Raw genomic sequence first — 25,671 nt, 5'->3', positions numbered from 1 at the left:
AAGAATGAAACTTACATACGACAAACCAGTGTCAGCTACGTGAAGAAAGTGACAAAATGTACTAGTCCCGATTTAGCTACGACAACACACGTGCCGCATATGGCGCCCACTCACACCAGACAAAATTCCAACCGGGCAAAAGCAGCAAAAAAAGAGTTTACATACAACAGTGGGGATTCCCCAGTGGTCACCCACCTGAGTACTAATCCACCGGTACGTTGCTTAAATAGGGCTGAGCGAACGGGAAGCCTTGTTTTCAACGTCCTATGGTCGTATGTGAAAGATCAGGTACGTTACCCAAATATAAAGCACATCTAAAAAAAAAACATCAGTACGCCTGCAGACCTGGGCGATCAAAATGCTAAGGTAGTGGAGCCGACAAACGCCTCTCACGGATTATCCGGTCGGGGACTGACGTGATCGATTCTTGCTTGTAGAGCTGCCAGCCTCAGCGCTTCAGCTACAGCGACTTTTCGGTGAGACTCGGTGTGTTCTCAAATGAGTGGAAGAAGTTTTCGAACTAATACTGTACCCGTACAGATATCACCGTACCGGACTCGAGGTGATCCGCCACTCATCGACGCAAGTCTGCCTGACGTGGCACGCTACTATCATCACTTCTGCAGGATGGGTTTGCCCCGGTGATCTAGGGAAGCATGGAGTGACGTGAAAGTAGGCAACCTTCCTTGGGTTTCTGGAAGCCACGAATCATGGACAACGAACTTGTGAGGCTCCAAGAAGGTGCCAATGTGTCTAGTGCAGATCCCTTCACGAAAACAAACATCTGCTGATCTCGACATTCGGCATTGCCTACAGATGGGAGCAATCATACCTGAATGATCGTCATGTGGCTCTCTGCCACCAGCTTTACACTACAATGTAGCAAAGGGGTCGTATAACCCCGGCCCTAGTTCAGGTTCTAGGTGCACGCGTGATGCACGATGTCGAGATGTTTCTCTTGTCAGGTTGCTGACCTGTGCCACAAGACTCCCGCGAAGCCGGATCGACATTGTCAAGAAGATCAATGTGTTATTTGTAGTCTAAGGAGTTTGAGTGGAACACGCTCCGGTGATGAGTAGACCATCCTATCGTAGCGCTGGTAGAGTGAGACAAAATAGATTGCTACTCACATGGCTGCGGCTAGTGGACGAACTTCTTTAGCACGATCGAATGAACGTTTACGATGACTTGCACTTGGTGTTGAAAGGCATATTGAACAAATCCGAGATTCCATTGAGGCGTAGCGGTCGTGACGGTCGTACAGAAACATGCAAGTAAAGAACTAAATATGACAAGTTGGGTATAAGATGCAAAGAACAAGCAACGACAGGGTAACACAGCAGTGTGCTCCCGAGTCCGAATCCGCCACCATTCCCATTAGGAGGAAGTCCGATGGACAATCCCTTGTGATGTCCACAACACCTTGTAAAAAGCAACGATTCGACTTCTGAGACACCATCGTCATGGTTCTCAAGTCGAAGCTTGTAGAGCAGCGACCAGCACATCGATACCTGCCGCGTGGCTCGCCGCGCCGGAGCCATCCGAGCCACCCTGCCAGCGATCTCTAATGACACCATCGCCATTCTTAGCGTTTGCCAGTGCCGAATCGGCGTTCTTCTTCAGGAAATCAGTGAAGGTCTGCTGGCCCTCGTTCTCATTGAGGGTAGACAGGCCTCTGACGTATGGTCCCTTGAACATGGCGCCCTGCTCATCCAGAGGGTGGTTGACTGGCTCGGTCAGAATACCGTTGTCGCTCAGTCTGCTCATCGAGGTGCTAGCGAGCTCGTTGGCGTGGGCGATGAGTCCACCATCGCTCTTTGCTTTGGCCAGTTCAGAGAGACCGGTAAGTACGACACCTTGGTTGTAGGTGAACGTTGTTTTCCCGTCGTTTTGGCAAGTAATGTTGTCGACGCCGTCGTTGATGAGACCGTCACGGATGACTCCAGAGTTCCAGAACCAGTCCCATTCCATCTGCGCCCAGTCTTGGTAGTGGGATTTTTCCTCAGCCGAAACACGGTTAGCTAGTGATGCGCCGACCGCAAGGAAGAGCTCATTGGAGATAGAGGCGATGGACGTCTTCGGTTTGTTCCACCAGATGCCACCTTTACATGGCGTGGTCCAACCGCCGGTCATGTCTTCAAAGAGATCTTTCGCGGTGTTGAGGTATTTCTGATCGCCAGTCAAGTCAAACGAGGCGATCCATCCCATGGCCCACCAGCCTTCATCGTCATAGAAGTCATTCTTCCAGTTATTGTAGCCTTTCTGATTCGGTGACTTGTCGTATGTATTGGAGACAATATCGATTGCTGCTTGCTTGAAGTCTGCATCCTGTATGCCGAATCTTGCAATGGTCTCTACAATATTGCCCGACTGCCACCACATATCGCTCCTTGAGAATAATGTCAGCCGGGGAAACAGAGGAGGTCGCAGAAGCCTACCATAAGCCAGTCTCAGCGTTGTACCACTTATCTTGGAGCAGCTTGATAGCAGACTCGGCATCGCGTGCATAGTCCGCATATGCTGTGTTTAGCAACAGATACGCAACGCTCAGTGACAAGATATAGTTCATGTTGCAGTGATGCGTGACAGGGACAGATAATCGACAGTAAGGTGATGCTGTGAGGAGATAGCGTCACTTGATGCCTGTGAAGTAGTCAGACCTGAGGGACCACCTGCGTTTTATGTTCCTAGGAAACGCCAGGAGCGTGCCAAAACGAAACTGGGGCCATAGGGCTAGGCAGTTTGCGCCCAGAAACATGATCAGTGCCAGCATTTGACGTGTGTGTTGGATGACAGCGTTGGCTGTGTACATCGCCCAGCACGAGGCCTATACAAACAACTCTATATCCTTGGCGATGATGCATCTTGTCACCTTCAATACTACAGCATGCTCGAATCTCCGATGCCTGCCCTGGTGTACTCCTGCATCGTGATACTGCTAGTAAAGCGGTCTTGCCGCAAGGCCATACTGAGCATCATGCGAGCGCTGATCATGATTGCAATTGTCTTAGCCATACTGCTTATTGACAGCGGTAATTGCCCCGTCGTGGTAGCGGTTAGGAAGATTCGTGATGTTGGAGCCTGACCAACGTGGATCCTATCGTAGACAACGATGCACATATTGTCAAGGATTGGCTTCACATGATGTTCTGAAACATATGTCAAAAGCAGTCTATGGTACGGAGATAAGTCGATAGTGGACCCTGATTGGCGTGGACGTTTGACGGGCCGGAAAATCACTGGATCGGGCGTACATTAGGCACGAAACGGCATGGTCCAGGCACCCTGGAACGTGGCTTACGAAAAGATATCGCCTGTGCCTCCACAGCCTCATGTTGGAGGCCCCAAGGCGAGACGAGGAGGTCTCAGCTAAGCGCCAGCCCGAACAACAAGGCCTTATCAACTGTTGGCGCCAAAAATATCGTGCGAAATGAAGGGATGGGTCTTCGGAGAGTTGAAAAGGCTGAGCACTAGGCTATTGTGTCCTCGATTCCCAAGAGCACAATCAGGGAAAGGGCAGGCTCAGACACAACACTGGTCTGTGAAGCTCATTTGCGCAAGCATACAGGTCTCGGTCCATTCTGATGAGTTCATTTTTCTGTGCATGCATCGTGCATGTCGGACCAAGGGTCAAGGATCGTGGTGAGGCATATGACTGCAGTGGTCGCCTGGGGCAATGTTGCGAAGGACAGAGGTTGTACCGTTGATGGCCTTTCAAGGCGAACTGCGGGGAGCCGTATCATCTCCGTAGCATCTTCCTATAGAATGTAATATCAGAGAACACAAAGCTAATCTCCTCTTACTTGACTCGACTTTGAGCCTGGCAATAATACATTGCGTTGATTACGCTCTAAGATACAGCGCCAGGTCACGTAGGTAACGTGATGATCTGCAAAGGAATCAACTGTTACAGCATTGCGTTGCGGATTGTACTGTCATAATGAGACAGAAAGCGGGCGTCAACGGAAGGGATTGATCGTGCACTGATTATGAAATGTGGAGAGGAACAGGCTGTTGCGTCTTGCTCCGCAAGGCGGATGGCGAAGGTTAAGCCAAAGCCGAGTGCAAGCGCTGGAGCTCGTGCAACAGGTTCGCATCACCAGAACACGCCGCTGCTGTGATCTTGTGTTCCTTTGCCACGTTAAGGTTCAGCTGCTTCCGTGTGGAGCGATGGTCCATAATGACGCGTTGCAGCAGTCGCGAATCCCAGACCGCGGTGCGCGACTTCTTGTTTGCGTGACGTAGGTGCCCCGCGTAAACAGGTGGGGTTCGTGAGTACGCAACATATGCAACAGCGGGCCATAACCGAACATGTGCCTCGCAATGACGGAACCGCCATGGAATTTGTACAAATCCCATCAATCACGCTAATGCTTGCTCCAGGATCGACCAATCGTGGCCTTCGTGAGAGGTGTGGCTGAGAGACATCCTTACAAGTGAGCTCGACTGCTGCCTTGTTACGCGCAACCCTGTTGTGATCACGGGCGGCAGGGATGGTTAGGTCGAATTGCACCTTCTCTCACTGTGGTTCAGAGCAGTGACGTGCGAATTTCGTAAGTGGTCCAGGAGCAGGAGGAGCACCTACTTAAGACCTCCGCTGCGCTGCTCGAGTTGTCTTTCATCAACGAACAACACTTCGATTACAAGCACAAACTACAACTCCTTCAACTTCAAACAAACAACCACACACAATCGACATGTCTGACAACCTCCGCAAGGGTCTCGGCGAGCAGGCGTCTGAGAAGCGTGAGCCTTCCCGCTTGACTACCACTCAAAGCGAGACACTGACCACCTTGTAGTCACCCCTGACTCCCAGAAGTCCACCACCGACAAGATCGGCGAGAACGTCTCTGGCGCTGGTGACCGCATTGCCGGCGCTGTCCAGCCTGGTCAGTACCATCCATCACTACCTCTCCTCCATCACATGCTAACACCACCGCAGAGGGCCAGAAATCTACCTCCCAGAAGGTCGGTGACACGGTCCGCGGTGGATCCGACGACGCCTCCCAGCAAGGTGAGGGTGTCCTCAAGCAGGCTCAGGATGGACTCAGCAACGCTGCATCCTCCGTCCAGAACGCCCTCGGTGGCAACAAGCAGTAGACTACCTCACGGTAGCTCTGTCTTGATCCGAACTTTCCACATGGCTTAGATTGCCCAGCGGATATCATTATACCCTATGATACGAATGTAATGAATACTTGACTCAACTTATCCTGCATAATTGTTCGTGACTGCGCTTGTGATAGGCCCTTGAGATCATGCTGCTCGTTGGCCGCACATCAGTATCTCGCCGTGCATAACTTCTTATCAGTGCTCGAATCAAATTCACTCTTCGCCCAAGGACTAACGCATGTTGTGTTACACAGGTGAAGCTCACCAAATCGATTGCTTGTAGTTCTAGCGTGCAGTGTATTGGGTATCTTGCGCTCAAGAGATGGCTTTTGCCATCTCAAATGTCCTCATCTTCGACCTCTTCCATTTCAACATGCCGCAGGGTATTCTCGGCCACCGCTGCCTCTGACTGTATGCTGACGATTTTGCCTTGTGCCTCTGCTGCCATCATGTTGTATTCAGCCTCCTCAATCATAGCCTCTGCTGCCTGTTCAGCAGCCTCACTAGTTGTCGTCTTCAAGAACGCATCCAGCTCTGGATCAGCTTCAGGTACAGGCGCAGGTGCAGGCGCAGGCTCGTCCTGTTCTTTGCCCATGTACCCGTCTTCCCGCAATTTGTCGAACTCTTCCGGCTCCAGCAGCCTCCCTTCGCCCTTCGCCAGCTTCATCTTCTGCGCAACTGCTGCAGGCATGAACTTTGTAGCCTCCTTGAGGAAGTCGCGCTTCTGCGGTGCCGCCTCGTAGACAATCTGTGCTTTCTTGGGCTCTGGCGCAGGCTCCTCGTCTTGTGCGTTGCGCTGGCGGTGGCGCTGTCGCGGTATCGGCGGTGGCGTGTCTCGTGGCATGGGGATATTCGCTACGTCCGCATCTGTGTCGCTGCTATCGTCCTCTTTCCTCTGCCCGTCCCTTGTCCGCTTGCCCAGTACGCCACCTCCCCGTCCTCTCCCCGCCTCTCGACCGCCTCGATCCCCAAAATCGTCATGTCGCCGCTCAGGCTTGAACTGCGGTGCCTTGTCGCCAAGCGCTGTGCGTGCCTTGTTGACTGCTGCGAGGTCTTTCTCCAGCTCTGTGAGGCGCTGGCGCTCATGTGGTCGTAGCGCGCCGCTTTGATCGAGGTCTTTGAGCTGGTCGATGTCGCGCTGGATGCGTGCGGGATTGCGGCGTGCAAGTTTCTCATTGCGCTGGGCTTGGACGGTCGCTTTCTGTTTGCGGAGAGCTTTCGCTTTATCGGCTTTCTTTTGCTCCTGCACGGGGTTGTAATTCTTCTCCTTCGCCATGTTGACGGTTGATTGGCGGAAGCGTTATGATATAGGCTGAAGATTTTGGGGGCGTGGAGCGTGAAATCAGAGGTAGAGGCTTGCCTTTGGCGGTGGTGTTGGACGATGGTTGATGATCAAAAGTTGAGATTGACGTAGTTCCTGAGTCTGTGCGCGCAGGGTGTACGCGCCGCGTCTGCCTCCACACCTGCACTCCTCTCCACACGATCTGGGGTGTCCTTCAAGATGTTTGTCCCAAGAGCAGTCAGGCTCAAGGGCGTGAAGGAGCCTCAAAGACCGAAGGTGGCAAAGTCGCCAGTGACACCGTCACTTAGCAAGAATGAAGCTAACAGCAAAGATGCGCTCGTCCAAGCAATGGGCGAGACAGGCATGAACTCACCTGCTCCACAACAGAATATAGCTTCAGATGTACCAGCTCCGACCCGCGGCCCTCGATTTACTACCAAGCCTGTCACCGCTGACTATGTTGCTCAACTGGCTGCTGGCATTGAGTTGATCTTCACAGACTATGCACATCAAGAGGAACAGCGCTCACGATGGTTGAGGGATCGGTATAGAGTAGTCGACGGCGAGAAGGACTGTAAGCGATGCACTTGCAAAACGCGCTCACCCAAGTTAATTTCTGACAGATATCCATCTCACAGCGATCTTAGAGCACCCCAACATCTCGAAGCTGAAGCCAGAAGCTACCCAGATCCTCCTCAAGCGAGCGCTACACGACCATCCCTCTGCAACGCTCGAGTTATCACAAAACGAATACTACGTCCGTCGCCAGCCCTCCACCAACCCTCTCTCCTTCGTCCCAGCCAAGTCCTTTGAGATCGTAGATGACGATGGTCTCAGCTTCTGGGATCAAAGAACGATCTACGTGGAACCGCACCTACGAAATATCTGTCCAACGCCGGCACGAGTAGCGCAATGGTTAAAAGAGCACGGCGAGCTGAGGCCAAAGTGGCTCCCCGTCCAAGCAGTGCATACGCTCTGGAATAGCTGCGCTTTCGTTGTTCTGAGCGGGAACGTAATGCATGAAGGCACGTGGAACAAGTGGAGAGAAACTGGAAAGCCAGACGACTGGAAGGTTATGACTAAGGTCGAACATACAAGACGCACTGCCGAGTATCTTGCCTTGCTGAAGAAAGAGAACCCTGGAGGTATGCGCAAGGTCATCGAAGACACAAGCCAGCTGCCGCCAGTCGCACGACCTGCAGCATTACCTATGGCATTTAAGCCACTGCCCGAGGACGGACCTATCAAGGCGGACAGCAAGAAGAAGCGCAAAAGGCGCAAGCCCGCAAAGTCTGGTGATGCTGAAAGAGTGAAAGAGCAGGCTGAATACGTGGCGAGCCATGGAACAGCACCCACGTCAGACGTAGACATGGTGGATATGCTACAGGACATTCAGTCAGATGTCGCTGCACCAGCCACAAGTAAGAAAAAGCGCAAGAGGCGGAAGAGCGCCAAATCAAATGACAATGTCGACAATATTACGGATGATGCAGTAAATTCACAAGATGACGAGGAGCCGGATAAGAGGCTGCGTCGCTGATTTGGCTTCCTATGGCCTCGCAGCTACAAACAGAGTTACATATTGGAGTAGGAGCATGAGAACCATAACACGGTTCCTTACTTCCGCCGAGCCTCAACGAGGCGTGCGCTAACCCCAACTTTACCCCGCTTACTCGACAGCACCGACTTGTTCAGAGTTACCGAAGATCGCCGGTAGAGCTTCCGCACATGGGTAATGCGTCGACAGCTCCAGAGCTAGGAAGCCGAGGAACCTCGCGTCTGCGCGAGGGGATGTCGTACCGCGGTTCTGCACCACATTAGACCTTATAGATAGGTATTTCACAATCGAAAATCCGTTTCGTGAAGTTTAAAGTCTGATTTGACTGGCTCTATCTCTGATTTCTCCCGCAGCTTGCAGCAGTCGAGGTTTAGATTCACAAGATGACGACGATAGTCGAAAGAACTCCAGAAGGCATTTTCTACCGCGCCTCAAAGACCTACCCAGTTCCCAATCTCGACATCTTGACCTTGCTCTTCGGTAAGTTCAACCAAAATCTGTGCGATCGCATATGTGCCATTGGAGGCATTCACAAAGCTCAGCTCGTTCAATCCTAACACTACACAGACTCTAAGCACAGTCAAGCGAAAGAAGACACACCGATCCATATTTCTGCCGCGGACCCATCTTGGGTCCTAACTCTCTCGCGCGCACGAAAGCTCACCCAAGCTACCTCAGCAGCCCTACGCAAACATTTCGGCATTGGGAAAGATGGACCAGGCAAAGACATATGCTCGGTAATCTCTACAGGGCATTACCTCCTCCCAACGCTCTTTTACGGTGTCATTGGCGGAGGTGGCGTTTTCAGCGCTGCATCTGCGGCAAGTACTGCCAGTGAGCTGTCAAAGCAAATAGTAAGTGCTGGCAGTAAGATACTGGTGACGTGCGAGACGACCCGGGACGTAGCTGTTCGAGCAGCGGAGGACGCGGGCTGGGGACGCAATGGTGGCGGCAGGGTGGTGGTGATGAGCGAGGGCGCAGAGTGGGAATTAAGAATCGTACAAGAGGGCGGTGGAGAAAGTGAGAACCTGATTGACGAGGGTGAGAGACTGGACTGGGAGCGAATCACGGACCCACAAGTACTGGAGAACAGTCTTGTGGTGCTGATCTACAGCAGCGGAACGACTGGCCTGCCAAAAGGTGAACTCTCTTTCTACCCTAGCATTTGAATGGAAGACGAAATGGCTGACCTAGCAGGCGTCAAACTTTCACACACCAATCTAGTAGCAGAAGCGGTCATCCCCGGCGACATGTTCAAGTCCTGGCTCACGACACGAAACTCTCGCACTGACCTACCACCCTTCGAGTATCGCACCATCGCACATCTACCCGTCGCTCATATCGCTGGAATCCAAGGATACTTGATCAACCCTTTCTACATGGGCGGGCCAGTGTATTGGATGCCGCGCTTTGACTTTGTACAATTCCTCGAGTACAACCAGAAATATCGCATCTCATTCTTCTTCACCGTGCCGCCAATCTACCTGCTGATAGCAAAGAGCCCGAACGTTACGAATCAGTTCAAGACGCTAGAGATAGCAATCAGCGGCGCAGCACCCTTAGGAAAAGATCTCCAGCACGCCGCAAGCCAGAAACTCGGCGGACCGGACTGCTTCATAAGCCAGACTTGGGGACTCAGCGAGACCACAGGCAGTGCGACCGTCATGCCAATGGATATGAGTGACGATACGGGTTCGGTATCCCCTCTGATCCCTTCCATGTTGGCGCGCATTGTCGACGACGATGGCAAAGACGTAGAGCCTGGCAAACCTGGTGAGGTGCTGGTCAAGGGCCCTGTAGTCTGCAAAGGGTACTATCAAAACGAGGCTGCAAACAAGGAGGCTTTTGTCGACGGTTGGTTCCAAACGGGCGACATCGCTGAATTCCGGAACGGCCTGTTCTACATCGTGGATCGCAAGAAGGAACTCATCAAGTACAAGGGTCTGCAGGTAGCACCAGCAGAGCTCGAAGCACTACTGCTGAACCATGAGGACATTCTCGATGCGGCCGTTATTGGTGTTGATGCGGATGGAGGCACCAATGAAGTACCACGGGCATATGTTGTTGCCGACAAGACGAAGATCAGCGGGCAGCAGATTGCCGAGTATGTGAAGAAGAATGTTGCGAGCCATAAGCAGCTGAGAGGCGGTGTGATTTTCATGGACGTGATTCCTAAGAGTCCGAGTGGAAAGATCTTGAGGAAGGATCTGAGACTATTGGCAAAGAGGGAGCAGGGCGCCAAGCTATGAGTATCGGACGTCAGTCCAGCAAAGTGTCAGCATCCAAGCTCAAGATTACGGCGTATAAAGAACACAAACTTTTCTTCGTCGACATAGTAGATAAGAAAATTCGTGTGTTCATGTGACAAGCTCAAATTCTACTCTGCAGCCACCACAGTCATCCCAAGCTCGAATAGTGTCGAATATTCCCACGTAGTCACATCAACCGCAAAACCCTTCTTGTCTCGAAGTGCAATTCCAGTAGTCAGGTGGAGCGGTGTATCCAGGCCAAACTTCATTCGATGAAAGCCTATCATGACTGAAGGGGCCATTGTCCAGTCCATATATGTCTCTGGCCTGGCCCAAAACCGCGACTTGATCTGTGGATCGGGCATCTGCAGCATGGAGCAGGTGGAGCCACTACCCAAGGCAAAGTGTGTTTCTGGTCCTGATGGTAATTGTGGGCCTCGGTAAACGAAGTTGTTAGAGTCATATGCCTTCTCCCAGGACGTGATTCGCTTGGGACCGTCTGCTTCCTTGGAGTACACGATAGTGATTCTGGTGACATTGGAGAGTGGGCCTTCGACCAGTGAAATGCTCATCTTCTTTGCGGCGGCGTCGAAGTCTGTGATACTCAGACTGATATCGATCATGCCTTTGTACTCCGCGGCCATGAATGATTTGATCCAGACTGCGTAACAAGCGTCCTCGGAGAAATCGGTTGTCAATTCAGCCCCGACCTTGGTGTTACCACTGTCATCCATGTCATTGTTGTCCAACTTAAGCTCACCAATTTCGTAGCTAGGGTATCCCGCGAAAGAAGGAAAGGCGATCCAGTTCGTCTGCGACCATAAAAGCTCACCACCCGCATCGGCACCCAGGTAGGGTATCTTCTTGTCCTCAGTTAAGCTATTTCGGAGACCGACGAAGACATCATGAACACCAATATCAAATCCACTTATTGCCTGGATGAACTTTTCAGTTGGTGGCCGTATTCCACTCACATGCGTACACAACAGGAATTTCGGAATTTCCTCCCGAGCTCCTTAACTCGTCTCCAACTGATACGTCCAAGCACGTTGCTCGTGCGGATAGTCCGCCGCCCAGATTTCGCCGTACATAAGTCGCACTACAGCATGTCATGGATGACAGAATGAAATCAGAGGCAAATCGACAGATATCATCTACGAAAGCGATAGTTAATACATCAATGGAAACGGTCTTCCATATCGGGTGGAGGGAACTCGCGGTACCATATGGACGAATCTCTCTCTCTGTGCCTCCTGGAGAAACACTAAAGGTAGAAAGTCAGTTTTATCGGATGCGTATGGCTGGTGTCTGGTACTTATGTCAGAGGTGATAGAACAGTCATGTGTACTGATGAGTATTGATTGACAGGGTTCACGTCATTGTAGCCAAGAAGCAGGTCCCTGGTATCGACTTCCGCATCACTGTCGGTCCGTTGATGCACACCAGAAACGGCACGCGGCAAATTGCGAATTACTACTCGTCTCCGAGGTGGCTGCGAGGTACAAGCAGCTCGAAAGATAGCGTGGCTTGATTTAAACAGACCGAGTTCATTGAGCCAGCACTACTCTCTGATATAATCATGGACCTCGAACCGGCAGATGTAGTCAAAGCGATTCTGCCACAGTCAGCGCGTCCGGACATACCGATTGCAAGCAAGACAACGCAAGAGCCAAAGACCACAACAAGCACTGAAAAAAAAGGAGGACCTGTTCAAGCAGATGACTGCCGCGATTGCCAAAATCGATGAGATCCAGGTTGAATTCGAGTTCGAAGGCATCGCGTTTTAATAGAGATGTCTGCCAATGACACAATTCTTTTGCTTCCTGCAGATCGTGTACTGTCACAATGAGTCGGCGCGTACATACAAAATCCTGCCCTTCTCAAACTTCTCGTTGGCATCGCGTGGGTCGTACAAGGTGATGTTTACATCGTCCGTTGAGAATCCATTATCTGCTTTCTCCAGTCGAGTGTTGGCGTACCTAATCGACAGCTGACTGACAGGGTGCTGTCACCGATGAGCATCCTCATGTGTCTTTCCTGCCTTCATAGTACCTACGCCGCAACACAAGGTGTTTCTGGTCTGCTGTTGTGTCTTGCTCGTTGTTCGCAACAGAATATAGAACCTTTCAGACCGACGGTTGCGTGAGGTCGACGCTATAATCGGCGAACAAGTCAGACTCAACAAATGTAAATAGATCGAATACTGAGTCGAGTAAGAAATTGCCGTGATCGACTGCAGGGTCTAGGCTGCTTGCGGCGTCATTCTCAGAGCTTGTCTGGTCATTGGGAATATGCGTTTCAGCTGTTTGCTCTGAGGGCGATAAGATGGGATCGTCAACAGGCTGGCCTCCAGATCTCTGGCGGAGTATGTTCTGACGAAGAGTATGAAGGGTAGCCAGACAGCCCTTGACAGACTTATATTGGGGCAGGCTCTCTGTGAGAATTCCGACGCAGCTCGCCCAAGCCTGCTGCCATTGCTCATCCCCAAGAGCATCACAGATCGGAGGGCAAATACCGGACAACAGTACCACCATTCCAGCGGTACGCGTATAGAAGACGTTATACCACCATGCACCTGTCAAATCTGTTGCGGAGTAGATCTTGACAGAGTCAATCAGCTCAAGTGCTGTGCGTACACAGGTCAGAGCACACTGAAGATGGAATGGGCCGGCAACTGTTAGCTCTGGATCTACCGCTGGCGATGTGGTGCCGTGGCTAGAAACGTTTTCTCGGCAGAATTGTAGAAACAAGGGGCGAAGAAGCAGAATATGCGCGTGTAAAAATCGGACGTGCAGTACGTGCGATTGGCGCACCGCCGTGTCGTTCGACGGGTCAGGTCGATGCGGCTCCGGAGGCGATCTCCACATAAGGTTTGTCGGAATCTTTTGAGCGAAAAGAGCCAGTTCGTGTTCGAAGTCTCGTACGATCTCATCTTTCTTGGCATCCTCTGTATGTTCTGGTCTTTCTTGGGAGTCGTCATCAATCTTGTAGATACTCAGCAGTATCCGGCCCACGATTCGGTACAACTTCACGGTTTCTGTGAAAAAATCGATAGAGAACAGCGTATCGTCTCCTTCCACTACCAGTACTTCGTTGCAGGTATCGACTGGCTGTGGGAGACTACAAGCTGAAGATCCTACAAGCATCGCAGGCCTGCCAAGGGTCATGCTCACAATGATGTCCATTGTAACACAACCGTGCCACACGCGCCTCCTCATCTCAAGTTCACCAATCTCGAACTTCTGATTTGATTGGCTTTCTTCGATATGCAAGCCAAGTCCCTGCGCGAGTCGGCAGGCTAGACCAATCGAGGTCCAACACTTGCTTGGCCAGTTCGTAGACTGGAAATACTGTGTCAATAATAGAAGTGTCTGGACCAGTGCTATGCTGCCGTCATCGAAAAGATCGAATCTTAGAAGATCTTTAGACTTAGCCAGACACGCAGATGACAGACGCTCCCTCTCGCTCAACGGCAGGTCAGAGAATTGCATTCCAAGAGCTAGAGCAGCATTGAAAGCACAATGGAAGACGATCGAAGATGGTCCCGAGTCTTTTGAAGCGCCAAGTCCCAATCCTGGCCTAGTTCGGGGCTGATGGTCTACTGAAGGCTTCCAGAGATCTTCGTATGCCTGATTGAACGAATCTTGGTGCAGAAATGGGTAGAGAGTATGAACACGATCCCAGTACAAGGAAAGAAGGCGGTCTGACAATTCCCTGGGAAGGAGTGAGAAATTTTCTGGTGGCACGTTGGCTACCGTCGACGAGCTGGGCAAGTGTTGGGCAGAAGACGTGACCTCTGAGGCTTTCAATTCCGGCGCAATTTTATCTTTCTGGAGGATAGATCCGTATAGCTGACGGGTAAACCCGAGTGCTGATGAGCTGCCGTAGAAAGTCTGACTGTCGTCTGGAGACACGAGTCCTGCATCACCACCCATTGCATCGACTGAACCATTCTCTGCGGCCGCTCTCTCATCCTCGGGAAGTAACCTGGGGTCGATATTACTGAGGGGTTGATGATGTTGATGATGATGTTGCTGTTGTGTTGGCTCTGTGGGAATGCTTGGGTTGGTAGACAACTGCAAGATAGCCGCGCGTGCATTGGTTAACTCTTGCTCTAGTTGAGCTACGCGATTGACCAATGAGTCGACGTAGGCATTAGAACTTGTGGTATCCGGAGCTACTTGATAGATGCATTGTTGCGAGCGCTTCGAACATGCTTCACAGCTTGGCTTGTTACCATCGCAGCGAATCTTGCGGTTTCGACATGGCTCACACGCAGTTGTGGTGAGCTTCTGTCTCTTTCGTCGTAGGCTTGGGATTGCAAATGTGGTTGGATCCATTCAATGCGAGTGTAAGCTCAGATGATCGTGGTGTTGTGATGATGTCGCGTTCGTGAGGTCTGCTCTTTCTTAGGTCAACACACGCTAGCGTTGTACACAATAATGACAGGAGGAAAGCACCATCGAGCAGAGGAATGAGCGAAGTCACACCACGCAAGGCATATGATAGATTGACAACACAGTACATGCAATTCTTACATTCATGATGGTTCCAACCATCTATCGTAGCATCTCGGTCCGTCATGACTAATATTACAGTGTACAACAGCAGCTCTTCGTAGCTGCCAAGCTTTTTAAATGCGTGAGAGGGGAATATACAGAGACGTGCTGTGGAGAAAAGCACAAGCCGTGCTACATGACATACACAACAACGCCGTGCCCAATGTACCATGCCCAAATATAACCATCCAGGTGCAGCCGTACCGAGCCAGACAAATACTCATACAGATACGCGTCCACAAGCCCCCCAAACATGGGAGCTGTAAAAATTGCAACACGAAAGATGTAGGGTTTAGGCATTCTTAACAACGCCGACCTTGGCGGGCCTCAGCACGCGGCCGTTCAAGTAGAAGCCCTTCTGCTGGGTGAAGAAGACGGTGCCTTCCTCCTTGCCAGGCTGTGGTGCCATGAAGACAGCCTCGTGAACGTTGGGATCGAACTTCTCGCTTGTCTCGGAGGGGTCGAAGCGCTCGAGGCCGTGCTTCTTCAGTGTGCTGATGAGGATGCCGTCGGTCATCTTGACACCCTCGTGTAGGGAGCTTAGATCTTGGTTGTCGCCCTTGAGCTTCTCGGGCGCAACGGTGGAAAGGGCGCGGTCGAGGTTGTCAACGGACTCGACAAGATCGCGGGCGAAGCGCTGGATGGCAAAGTCCTTGGCGGCCTTGGTCTCTCGCGCTGTGCGCTCTTGGAGGTTGCGGAAGTCGGCGACTGAGCGGAGGTACTTGTCCTGCGATTGCTGTCAGTGCGTGCGCGCGATGGTACAATCAGGGCCGCCGTACCTTCAGATCGACAATCTCCTTGTCCTTCTTCTCGATCTGCTCCTTGAGTTGCGCAGACTCGTCCTTGGGCGCATCCTCCTTCTTCTCAGCGGCTTCGCCCTCCTTGGCTGCAGGCGCATCCGAGTACCATCTGATGGCGGGCGCGGCGGCTCGTGTGCTTGCGACTTGCTGTCTGATGGGCGCAAAGGCGGCAGGGCGCACGGCAGCCTGTCTCGAGGCGCGGAGGAGGCTTCTTTGGAACATTGTGATGGGTGCGGTGCAAAGAGAGATGGAGCAGGTGTGGCAGGAGCTTTGGCGCAGACACAGGATAAGATGGAGTGGTGATGCAGGCCGCAGAAGCTCCCAGAAACAAAAATTCGGAGCTCGTCACCGAGGGGCCGTGCCACCAGCCGCGTTCCGCACGCGCCTCCACCCGAAGCTTCACCAGGGCATGACGCGCGATGAGACCCTCAGCGTCGCTTTCTCTGCGCATTAAAACCTACACCACCCACAAAGATACGCCCAAGCCCAAGGCCGCCGCTGTTCAAGCCCCGATCCCAGCCGCGTACTACAGGGGCGGCACCTCGCGCGCCGTATTCTTTCAACCCCAGCACCTTCCGCCAGATCGTGCACAATGGCCTGGTATCTTCCGGCAAACAATGGGCAGCGGCGACCTTTATGGGCGTCAGTTAGACGGTATGGGCGCTGGCATCTCCAGCCTCAGTAAGATCTGTCTAGTCGAGCCCTATGGCGGAAGGAAGGTTGTGTCCAAGCAAGCAATTGCCGATAGGGTGCAGTACCAGAGCCTCGACGGAGCGCGCGATCTTCTCCAGAATGTTTTGGCCAGAGGTGACGCTGTAGACGGCATCGACGTTGATTATACATTCGTGGGACTGGGCATCGAGAGCGACGAGGTGGACGTAGCAGGCAATTGCGGCAACATGAGCAGCGCCATTGGCCCGTATGCCTATAATGCCGGCCTGCTGCCGCCGCGTATATATGCAAAAGGCAACGGCGAAGTCACGGTCAGGATCCGCAACACAAACACCGGCAAGCTCATAAGCGCGACTTTCCATGTCGATGGCGGACAAGCAACTGTCGCGGGCGATTACACAATCGACGGCGTGACGGGGCCTGGCTCCAGGATCACGCTGGACTTCGAGCGGCCGTATGGTAGCAAGACTGGCAAGGTGCTACCTACTGGCAACAAGGTTGATCGCATTCTCGACTACAAAGTGACCTGTGTGGACGGCGCGAACCCTTGCATCTTCATACGCGCAAGTGATGTCGGCGTGGATGGCACTGTCCTGCCCAGCGACTTCAACAAGCTGCCGGAAAAGCTCGCTCTACTCGAATCAATACGCAAAGCGGCCGCGGTGGCCATGGGCATTGCCCCGACTGAAGACACTGTCCCTCGCACGATTCCTAAGATTGGTATCGTTTCCATGTCTTCCGAACATCCTGTGCTCTCTGGTCAGACGCTCCTCACCTCACAGACCGATCTTGTAGTCCGCTTCCTCTCCGACACGCAACCGCACCGCGCTATCCCGCTCACGGCGGCGTTGACCACAGCTGTAGCAGCACGCATACCTGGTACTATCGTCGAACAGTTGCTGGCGCCTGATCCCGTCGTGGATGGTGTCATCACCATCGGTCATGCGAGCGGAAGGTTGCAAGTTGATGCCACAATGGACAAGAACGATGAACTTACGCCTGTCAACGCAACAGTTTATAGGACGGCGAAGCGTCTTTTCGAAGGGACAACATTCTGGGTAGATAACGTCGCGAACACGCCCAAAGAGGGAGCGCTGCGAAGCGTGCACGGGATGCATGGCACACACTCACTGGGCATGGCATTCGTACTAGAAAGTCGCGGACAGTCCACAAAGGAGCTGTATGCTGGAGAAGAGGAGGTGGTCGCTGAACATGTGGAAAGAAAACCTGACCCTCTCGAAGAACTTGGATTTACGAGAGTACGAATGTACTCGTCGACTCACAAAGTTTCTCCCAAAAGCTCCACTGACCCCATCACTGAAAAGCCTGACCCGGCCGAGATAAAGATAAGATACAGGACGGACGAGCAGCGCCCGTCGGACAGGGAAGGCATAGAAACGTACGTCAACGAGGGCGGAAACACGCAAGAACAGCCTGATACCGGTGTGGACCATATGGCACGTTCCAGAACTGGTCCGAACAAACACAAACTCAGTCACAGACCCATCGCGACTGGGAAAGCGCGAAGCCTCAAGCTGAATGTGCGAAAAGAAAAGCTGAAAGTCGCAAAATCGCTCAAGAAAAGGCGCGACAACAACGAAAACAAAACCACAGAAGCACATGAAAGGAGTGAGAGCGAGAAAACAGCAATGAGGGAGATGATCGACCGCGACCGCGCGCGCGAAGCTCGATGGGCCCAAATGTCGTCCACTAAGGACGACTCGTCGTAGTAAAATCACATACACCACACCGTCAAGCCGCCCTCGCGCATGCTGACTCGGCCCTAACTCCCCCCCTCCATCTCCATGTCTGTCTACGATACACAGCCCTAGTGCTATGAATACTCGCACTCGATGCCTCGTGCCTCGTGCTGGATGCACCGGTGGAACTGACCCTCGACTCGAATCGCCAAGCACCCCGTACCTAAACTCCACCCTACGCCCCCAGCCCCGTAAGAAGACAAAACGCAGTAGACGACCGACGGTGTATCACGTACAGCACGGGGTCGGCGCGGCGCGGTGCCATACTTCGCACCGCTCGTCGGCCGCCGAGAGCAGCATGCAGCATGCAGGGCGCGCGTACAAGGGCCGTTACCGGGCGATCAGGTTGCCTGCAGCCGCTAGGATACAGGCTGTGTGGGCTGCGGTGTGTGGGAGGGGTGGTCTGGCATGCAAGGGCGGGCGTGCAGGTTCCACGGACTGCGGGCGTGGGAGGTGTGCATGGAGATGCTGGTTGCATATGCAGGTGAGATGCAGTGGGTGCGATGTGTGTTTGTGGTTGGAAGCCTTGCGTGTTCTACGCGGGTTTGTGGCGTAGCAACTTGCTGTGCAGCATGCAGGTGTTGGATTTAGATGGGGGCTTTTGTGAGTATATAGGGATTTGTACGTTTATGTGTTGTCTATATTGCATGTGCTACATATATGTCGATGTTCTCACTACTAGGGCATCGCCAATTTTCAGATCGAGAATGGGTCATTTTCATGCCATGTACATAGGCACTGTCACCTAGTGTAAGCTCGATTATGCCTCTTGTGCTGCGCATGTAGCTATGTGTTCTGCTGCTGATCTACAGATGTTAATATGTCGCGCATGTGGGTTCGGCGTCACATATCATCCAAAGCTTACGTACGTCTTACTTGCATGCGCCCCTCAAGACCTAACTATGTCCTTGGTGATCCCCTCCTCTTGGCGAAAGTATGCTCAACATACCATCAACATGTCACCAGTCCTACCCTGCTGAACTATCGCTACATAAGGTAGTACGTGCAGAAGCGATAACCCGTAAGTAGACGTGCAATCTCGTCTGTCCTTCCCTCCCCACGATCCATTTTCGGAGCTTTCCGGTCAAGAGTGATGCAAGATCAGTTATGCATTGGTCGCGCCAACGCATTACTTGGTGTGAATCTCGTGCATATGCGGCTCTTCTGCGCCGAAAGCTTGTCACATTGACAATGATGCGCAGTCGAAGGCGGAATCGGAGGTAGTTTTTGAGTTTTCACCATTCCCATTACCCGTCAGCGCGAACTTAATGCACATCATCTACCATGAGGCTTAACGCAGGGTCTGTTAAGTCCTTTCCATACACACTGCGGGCGTTGTTCTATCGGTCCTGCTCAAAGGTTTATATCCTGTCCTCGTAACGTGGTACACGCTGGTGAGATATTTGACACGTGCGCGGTATACTCCATCCTGTGTGCCGGATACGGACTAGCCAGCGCTTTTCAGGCGGATTAGGCGCAGTTGGCGCGGCCTGCATTTCCAAGATGGGAGCTTACCAAGCGGATCATCACGAGCAAGGTTTCGCAAAGGCAGAATATTGAAGGATCCGTACCAGTGAGACCGACGTTGAGCACGGTTGTTACGTTTTCGACTTCAAAGATCGTTGAGAGAAGGCGTTTGCCGCGTTTCTAGTTGCTAGTCGAATTCGACGGCGCCTGATCATTTACTTCTGGAAACACCTAGTTTGCGGCGTACGGTGATATGCAGCTGCTTGCTTCGGTGCAGCATCTACTGGTGTTGTCGCGACTCCGCCTGCAGTTTCGACATGGATGCTGTATTGTTAAGCCTCATCTCGGTGGCTTATTGATTCAGCCTGCCTAGTGACGGCAAGAGTCCATGACTAAGTCGGAACCATGAGTCGAATTGCATGGGATTTCTGCGGCAATCGCAAAGAGGGAGTGACTCGCAGACGAGCAATCTACATATGAATGGCGTACGTCTGTCGAAACGCCAATTGCATTAGCACATATCTGATGTCGAGTCAGTCATCAATGCAGCAGTTGCGCAAGCGTAGCCGAGTCCATAAAAGCTTGGATGAAGAGCTCTGATCAGCAACATGGGCCTTCCTGGACCCTGAGACCCTGAAAAGTTGTCGCGCAGATATCACACGATTGCTACCTCATTGAGGGTGGCTGGAGATGGAGACCCGAAGCTGAGGCGGTTACGAAACCACGTGGCAATGGAAGTAACCGGAGGCTAGCGATTATGCTTTCCATCACTGTCCGAGACCTCAAAACGTGAGGAGGCCCGAGATGTGGAGCTCCCGTATAGGAGATTACTCAGACCCGGAGCAGGGGCGACGGAGGGATACACCGACCAATGTGGGAATAAGTTATTTGACAACGTCGGAGCCTTGAACGTCTGGCGCCTCCGCAATGCCATTACTCGCACAGGTGATCGTCGATCAGTTCGCAGATCTCGGTGAAGCATACCGTTGCGGATAATCAGACCAAGAGCTTCCCTAGTGTACCAAAGTGCGAAAGAAAGGGCACCAGCGCGGGAACGAAGGGGTACCGAAGCACAGCTAGCGGTCCGAAATGAACGCGAGAGACTCCCAAATCCACTTGCGAATAGCAACTCAGCACGCATCGTGGGCGGTCAGAATGTCGGAAAAGCTGCACCATTAGGAGACTTGTCCAATAAGCTTGAATTGGAGCTGGCTGGTTTGACGACAATATAAAGTTTGGCCGGTGCGGCCTACGCTGTGCTAGTCGCGTTAGTGCAATGCACTGCTGCAAGAAATGCGTCCACTCGCCACGGAACGTCAGACTCTCTGACAGCGGGTATGTATTCTGCCACAGCCTAACAAAAGATAGCATCTGGAAGGTGATGATCATTCATGCGGGTGTAGTGCGACGGCGTTCTCATCTCCTTGACAGCAGTGGCTTCACCATGTGGCGAAGATCGGGATCTGCGAGTTTGAAATAACTCGTTGGACTGATCAAAATAGCCCGAGAATCGGCAAAGGCCCAATCTAGTTTTGACCCATACTCCTGAACACCAATAACAAAAGAAAGCATGTGCTCTTGAGGGGTATATCAGACTTAATCAACGGGCGCATGCTTGAAGAGGAAAGACACGCTCTCGCCATTGTGGGTACGTCTGCAAGCCTCGGCAAGCTGTACAGTAGTCAGCGATCGCATGCTCATCAGACGTTGTTCACATGGTCACTTACTGTGGGACTGATGTCGATCGTTTCGATACGGTCACAAACCTCCTTCTTCGCCTCATGTGGTACCGTGTTGGTCACAACGATCTTCTTGAGGCGACTACCGTTTAGGGCTTCGATGGCATTTCCACTCAAGATACCGTGGGTGACGATAGCGATAGCGTCCTTTGCTCCGCCCTGGTCGATCAGAACACTTGCGGCTTTAACGAGGGTACCACAGGTGTCCGCCATGTCGTCGACAAGAATAGCTGTCTTGCCAGCTACCTCTCCGACAAGCGTCATTCTAGAGACCTCGTTCGGCCGAGTGCGCTCTTTGTGGATAAGCGCAAAGGGCAAGTTGAGACCATCTGCGATAGACGTTGCCCTATTTCATCGTTAGCATTGCACGTTCGGAAATGGCGCACACAACGTCCGAAGCTTTTCGGACATCTATGGCCTGTTGTCACAAGGGTGATCCGGTCATGTACAGTGCCAGATAAGCACGTTCCGCGGGAGATTGTCTCATGGGTGGGACCTCACCTCTTTGCACCTCCAGCATCCGGACTAACGATGACACAATTCTTCACATCCAGGTTTTCGCGAATCCATCTCAGTGTGCTAGGCTCGGCGTAGAGGTTGTCCACCGGAACGTTGAAAAAGCCCTGAATCTGACTGGCATGTAGATCCATAGTAATCACATGGTTGCATCCGGCGGTCTGAAGCATGTTGGCCATCAACTTGGCTGTGATGGGTGCACGGGACTTGTCCTTCTTGTCCTGGCGGGCGTAGGGGAAGTTTGGAAGAACGGCAGTGATACGGCGTGCGGACGCAGTCTTACACGCGTTGATCATGATCAATAGCTCCATGAGAGCATCGTTGATATCGCCGGGTGGGGTAGATTGCAGGATGAACACTGTCGGACAATGAGCTACCGTAGATCACATGATCTGCAATAATGGATGCATACCATCCTCATCTCGAACAGATTCACCGATAGTAACAGAGGTTTCCTGGTTCGAGTACTGAAGGACTAGGATTTTAGTAAGCTCGATACCAAGCCTGTTTTTGGCTGTCAGTATTTTCCTGATGAAAGGCTAAAGCGTGGCAAAATGCTCGCTTTCCAGACCCGCTCGAGATTACTTGACGTTGCAAGTGGGAGTAATAGCTTCACATCGATGCCGCCAACACAAGATTATTGGAGAGCACGACCGCTGCGAGGTTGACGCAGGAACAGGGTGCCAAGGAGCGCTTGTTCGGAGAAGGCAGAACATACCTGTCAGCAACTAGCTGAGCAAGCTGAGGGTAGCTGTTGCCCGTAAGCAACTTGATGCTGTTTGTCGCCATGATGATAATATGTGGTGGGTGTGTGATACAGTCAATCATTGTGTGTCGTCCAGTCGAAACTTTTTGAGGTGGCCTGTGCGCAACCCCCGCTAAGGCCGAAGCGGAGACCCTGCATGCCGTGGTTGCGGAAGGGATGGCGAGCTGGCGAGCCCGAGCCTCGCTCACTCATCCCTCATGACTGCATTCGGGTTGGGCCAAATATTGTCCGATACTGTGTGGCACATTGGCGATTATTGCAAGCTGGGAAGATCCGATGCTCTGCGCCTCGGTGAGAGCAGATTTTCTTGTGACGACATGTTCTGAAACACGAATCTGATTGTGCCCAGAACACATTATCGCCGTGTTTTCCAGGCCGTAACATGTTCTGTATCCACCAAGCGGTGTTTCTATCCGCATGCGAGGCATCATCCGGACAGGCGGCGGTTGCGTATCATCATGACGCCTGTGTTGACATTCTTGTCGTTTTTCCACAGTCCCAGCAAGGGTGAGATACGGATTGTGTTTGAACTAGGCCACAATAGCCCTGAAAACTTAACGTGGGGCTGGTAAACGTCCCGGTGCCGTTGAAACAGACTATAGCTGTAATTATATACCTCTAGTCTCACGATTACCTCAACGAATACTGCTTTAGCCGACCACAACAGGGAACTTCTGAAAGCGGCGGAAGCAAGGTTCCGTGTAGCCTCACACACCCTCTGGCACGGACATCGACAGTCAAACCCACTGCTGGTCGTACTGAGCCCCTGAGAGTGGATAACGATCGAGACTGAGCTGTCTTCCGACGAGCCCAGTAACATGGTGCGGGGTTCATGTGGCTGACAGCCGGTTACCATATCATTTACTTGAAACAGAGAGGTTGTTTTGGTAATGGGGAAAGGCTCGGAATTCTCTAAGACCCCTGTGGGGCGGCATCGATCTATACTACATCATATCGCAGTATCCCTGCCAATCATGGACTGAATCCGTCGTGTCTGAAACGCCCCAAGATGTCATCACCAGCAACCCAGCAATGAAGAGAAATGTGAAATACTGGAACCAAGTGCGGCCCGGGTATCGGATGAACTAAGGAGAGAATGTGCCGCGTTGCGTTGGAAGACAAAGTGACCCCTACAAATGTTGAACCAGGAGCAGCGGTAAAGTATGATACAGGCCGTAAGAGTGTCGTAGAAAGCCTCTGAATAGAGGGTGATTCGATATTAGTAATATGCCATATAAGACGGGAGACGAGGAAGAAGCGTCGACACCCAGATGATTAGCTCCATGCTCAGCATGGTTGCTCGCACATCTGGCCGATTGCTTTCTCGATATCGGAGAATAGGTTGAGAACGTGGCCGTCAGCGTAGATCCTGATCGACTCTGTGTCCTTTCTTTCGGTACGCGAAGGACTGTCCTCTGCCTTCACAGGACTTCGTGGAGGTGTACTCTCCGCAGCGTCAGCGCGGACTGTCGGTGTGAGCACCAAGGCAGCAGCTACGTGCTCGAGCAGCTTCTGACGAAGCCGTAAGCGTCGGTTCTCAGACTGCTCTAACTTGGCGATGAATTCGTCAATGGAGTTGTCCAATTCTGCGAGGGCCTCCTCCTGCTTGAGAAGAGATTCGCGCGAGAAGATGTTGGTTTCCCCGCGCTTCAGGTATGAAATCATGCGGCTGTGAAGCTTCTGACGTCCAGCTCGTAGAGACTTATAAGTCTTGCGGAGATAGTCACAGCGTTCATCGAGTGCACGAAGCTCCTGAGGATATTGTTAATATAGTTGAATGAACTGTGATTCGGACAACACTTACTCTTGATAGAGAGGCAACGTCTGATTTGTTCAGTACTTCAAAGTTCCCAGCCTGCTCGTATGCTTGCTTGTGGAGTGACTGCTGATCAACACTATTCATACGTCTCGATGCCTCAGGCACGCGCATGCCTTGAGGAAGAGACCAGTTGTCGGCAGCCGGGACAGTAGGACCAGTAGATTCTGAGCAAGTTCGACTGTGAGATCTCTTGGTACGCTGTGTTGGGCGACCACGGTCCATGATCGAAGATTCTGACATATTCCGGTTATGTGAGCCTGCAGTGGCGATAGGGTCTTGCTTCTCTGTCCTTGGCGAACTACGTGGCGATGCTGTCCGGAATGTGTGTAACTGTGCGGATGATGGAGTGTGCAAGAGTGCCCCAGTCTTCGGTGAGCGTCTGACGTCATATGTACTGAGAGGGCTGACTCCGCCCGAGGTTGCGGATGCCGGTGTCGTAAGTTGAGATTTGCTAGACTTGGAGCTGAGCTTAAGAGGAGCTGGTGAAGTCTTGCGTTCAATGCTTGGTGACTTGGGCGGTACCTCCGGTGGCAACGTGGGATTGATGGTTGTGACTTTGAGATTTGGCTTCAGACCAGGGCTCAAGATTGGTGACAGTGGTCGGTTTGACATGCTAGGTGATGCTTGCGTAAAAGTAGGGGTAGTTCCCTGCGTCAGAACAGGTGAAGGTCCAGTAATGCAAGAGGTCATCGCATCACCGAACGGGCCAGTTCTCCAAGCTGTGCCGGGGGCACTGTTGGATCTCTCATGGCCGAAAGCCTCATACGAGGGCCTGCGAAGGGGCGGTCTGCCTGGAATGGTTGCTTTAGATATGTCAGCAACGTCAGCTGAGCGTGCTCCCAATAATACTTACGAGAATCGACAGGCATCTCTTGGACGGTTGTCATTGTGCCCGACAATTCGGGGACACTGACTTTCCTTCTTCTCGACATTGAGCCTGCACGTTGCCAGAACGGTGCGGTTTCTGTAGGGATGGCTGTGTCACTAAGTGATGTAGCGGAACGGCCGACAGATAGAGCAGCTAGCTTTTCAGATGAAGTTCCCACGGGGCTCTTTGCCGCTGGCCAGAGTTGATATCGGGAAGCAGCTTGAGGAATATCGGTTGTGGATGGACTCTTAAGTAAGGGCGCACTTGAAACGTTCAAGTCTCTTGGGGTCTGAAGATCTTTTAGCGACCAGGAACGGCGAGGCAGGCGATAGTTCATCAGAAGGATTTGTCTGCTCCTGGGCACGTACGCTCATTCTGTAGGATGTTTCTTGGGTTATATAAACGGATGTCTTGACAGCATCGGGCCGTATGCAGCTGGCGATGTGTGTCATGGTCGTCGTTTGAGGTTCCCGTGGCTCGCTGAAGTGCAAGGTAGGTGAGACT

General features: G+C 52.3%; 11 protein-coding genes across 11 annotated transcripts; 4 read left to right on the top strand and 7 right to left on the bottom strand.

The window, feature by feature from the left end:
* Nucleotides 1-1,133: 1,133 nt before the first annotated feature.
* On the bottom strand, nucleotides 1,134-2,649 carry C7974DRAFT_465446 (glycosyl hydrolase). Its single transcript, XM_046146294.1, has 2 exons — nucleotides 2,439-2,649; nucleotides 1,134-2,389 (listed from the first exon to the last, which is right to left on the bottom strand). Exons 1-2 carry the CDS (start codon nucleotides 2,567-2,569, stop codon nucleotides 1,471-1,473), a joined length of 1,050 nt encoding a protein of 349 aa, XP_045994171.1. The 5' UTR covers nucleotides 2,570-2,649; the 3' UTR covers nucleotides 1,134-1,470.
* Nucleotides 2,650-4,697: 2,048 nt separating this feature from the next.
* Nucleotides 4,698-5,100, top strand: C7974DRAFT_416219 (chaperone/heat shock protein-like protein Hsp12; the record flags this gene model as incomplete). Its single annotated transcript, XM_046143966.1, has 3 exons — nucleotides 4,698-4,746; nucleotides 4,800-4,889; nucleotides 4,943-5,100. 3 exons carry the CDS (start codon nucleotides 4,698-4,700, stop codon nucleotides 5,098-5,100), a joined length of 297 nt encoding a protein of 98 aa, XP_045994170.1.
* A 134-nt stretch (nucleotides 5,101-5,234) lies between these two features.
* On the bottom strand, nucleotides 5,235-6,521 carry C7974DRAFT_401062 (WW domain binding protein 11-domain-containing protein). Its single transcript, XM_046142568.1, has one exon. It carries the CDS (start codon nucleotides 6,386-6,388, stop codon nucleotides 5,450-5,452), a length of 939 nt encoding a protein of 312 aa, XP_045994169.1. The 5' UTR covers nucleotides 6,389-6,521; the 3' UTR covers nucleotides 5,235-5,449.
* On the top strand, nucleotides 6,514-8,135 carry C7974DRAFT_38794 (uncharacterized protein). Its single transcript, XM_046141228.1, has 2 exons — nucleotides 6,514-6,968; nucleotides 7,018-8,135. The coding sequence occupies exons 1-2, from the start codon at nucleotides 6,614-6,616 to the stop codon at nucleotides 7,932-7,934; spliced, it is 1,272 nt and encodes a 423-aa protein (XP_045994168.1). The 5' UTR covers nucleotides 6,514-6,613; the 3' UTR covers nucleotides 7,935-8,135.
* On the top strand, nucleotides 8,136-10,265 carry C7974DRAFT_38795 (4-coumarate-CoA ligase-like protein). Its single transcript, XM_046141230.1, has 3 exons — nucleotides 8,136-8,432; nucleotides 8,520-9,092; nucleotides 9,150-10,265. Exons 1-3 carry the CDS (start codon nucleotides 8,336-8,338, stop codon nucleotides 10,199-10,201), a joined length of 1,722 nt encoding a protein of 573 aa, XP_045994167.1. The 5' UTR covers nucleotides 8,136-8,335; the 3' UTR covers nucleotides 10,202-10,265.
* On the bottom strand, nucleotides 10,266-14,136 carry C7974DRAFT_441463 (fungal-specific transcription factor domain-containing protein; the record flags this gene model as incomplete). Its single annotated transcript, XM_046145364.1, has 2 exons — nucleotides 10,266-11,136; nucleotides 13,015-14,136. The coding sequence occupies 2 exons, from the start codon at nucleotides 14,134-14,136 to the stop codon at nucleotides 10,330-10,332; spliced, it is 1,929 nt and encodes a 642-aa protein (XP_045994166.1). The 3' UTR covers nucleotides 10,266-10,329.
* A 168-nt stretch (nucleotides 14,137-14,304) lies between these two features.
* Nucleotides 14,305-14,541, bottom strand: C7974DRAFT_317726 (uncharacterized protein; the record flags this gene model as incomplete). The annotated part of the gene is made up of 1 exon (XM_046138615.1): nucleotides 14,305-14,541. A coding segment is annotated over one exon (237 nt), but the record flags the coding sequence as incomplete, so codon positions are not given.
* Nucleotides 14,542-14,678: 137 nt separating this feature from the next.
* On the bottom strand, nucleotides 14,679-15,866 carry C7974DRAFT_401059 (mitochondrial co-chaperone-like protein GrpE). The gene is made up of 2 exons (XM_046142567.1): nucleotides 15,540-15,866; nucleotides 14,679-15,487 (listed from the first exon to the last, which is right to left on the bottom strand). The coding sequence occupies exons 1-2, from the start codon at nucleotides 15,780-15,782 to the stop codon at nucleotides 15,053-15,055; spliced, it is 678 nt and encodes a 225-aa protein (XP_045994164.1). The 5' UTR covers nucleotides 15,783-15,866; the 3' UTR covers nucleotides 14,679-15,052.
* A 98-nt stretch (nucleotides 15,867-15,964) lies between these two features.
* C7974DRAFT_401057 (PrpF protein-domain-containing protein) lies at nucleotides 15,965-18,384 on the top strand. The gene has a single exon (XM_046142566.1). It carries the CDS (start codon nucleotides 15,980-15,982, stop codon nucleotides 17,960-17,962), a length of 1,983 nt encoding a protein of 660 aa, XP_045994163.1. The 5' UTR covers nucleotides 15,965-15,979; the 3' UTR covers nucleotides 17,963-18,384.
* Nucleotides 18,385-21,055: 2,671 nt separating this feature from the next.
* Nucleotides 21,056-22,503, bottom strand: C7974DRAFT_379015 (ribose-phosphate pyrophosphokinase 4; the record flags this gene model as incomplete). The annotated part of the gene is made up of 5 exons (XM_046140439.1): nucleotides 21,056-21,130; nucleotides 21,187-21,544; nucleotides 21,700-22,072; nucleotides 22,127-22,218; nucleotides 22,433-22,503. The coding sequence occupies 5 exons, from the start codon at nucleotides 22,501-22,503 to the stop codon at nucleotides 21,056-21,058; spliced, it is 969 nt and encodes a 322-aa protein (XP_045994162.1).
* A 1,264-nt stretch (nucleotides 22,504-23,767) lies between these two features.
* On the bottom strand, nucleotides 23,768-25,619 carry C7974DRAFT_317226 (Up-regulated during septation-domain-containing protein; the record flags this gene model as incomplete). Its single annotated transcript, XM_046138592.1, has 4 exons — nucleotides 23,768-24,232; nucleotides 24,285-25,102; nucleotides 25,153-25,446; nucleotides 25,532-25,619. 4 exons carry the CDS (start codon nucleotides 25,617-25,619, stop codon nucleotides 23,768-23,770), a joined length of 1,665 nt encoding a protein of 554 aa, XP_045994161.1.
* Nucleotides 25,620-25,671: the final 52 nt, after the last annotated feature.

This window comes from Boeremia exigua, assembly GCF_020726555.1.
Source record: "Boeremia exigua strain MPI-SDFR-AT-0100 chromosome Unknown C7974scaffold_10, whole genome shotgun sequence".
Classification (NCBI taxonomy): Eukaryota; Fungi; Ascomycota; class Dothideomycetes; order Pleosporales; family Didymellaceae; genus Boeremia; species Boeremia exigua.
Note: the sequence above shows the minus strand (reverse complement) of the source record. Positions and strands in the feature narration are given on the sequence as shown.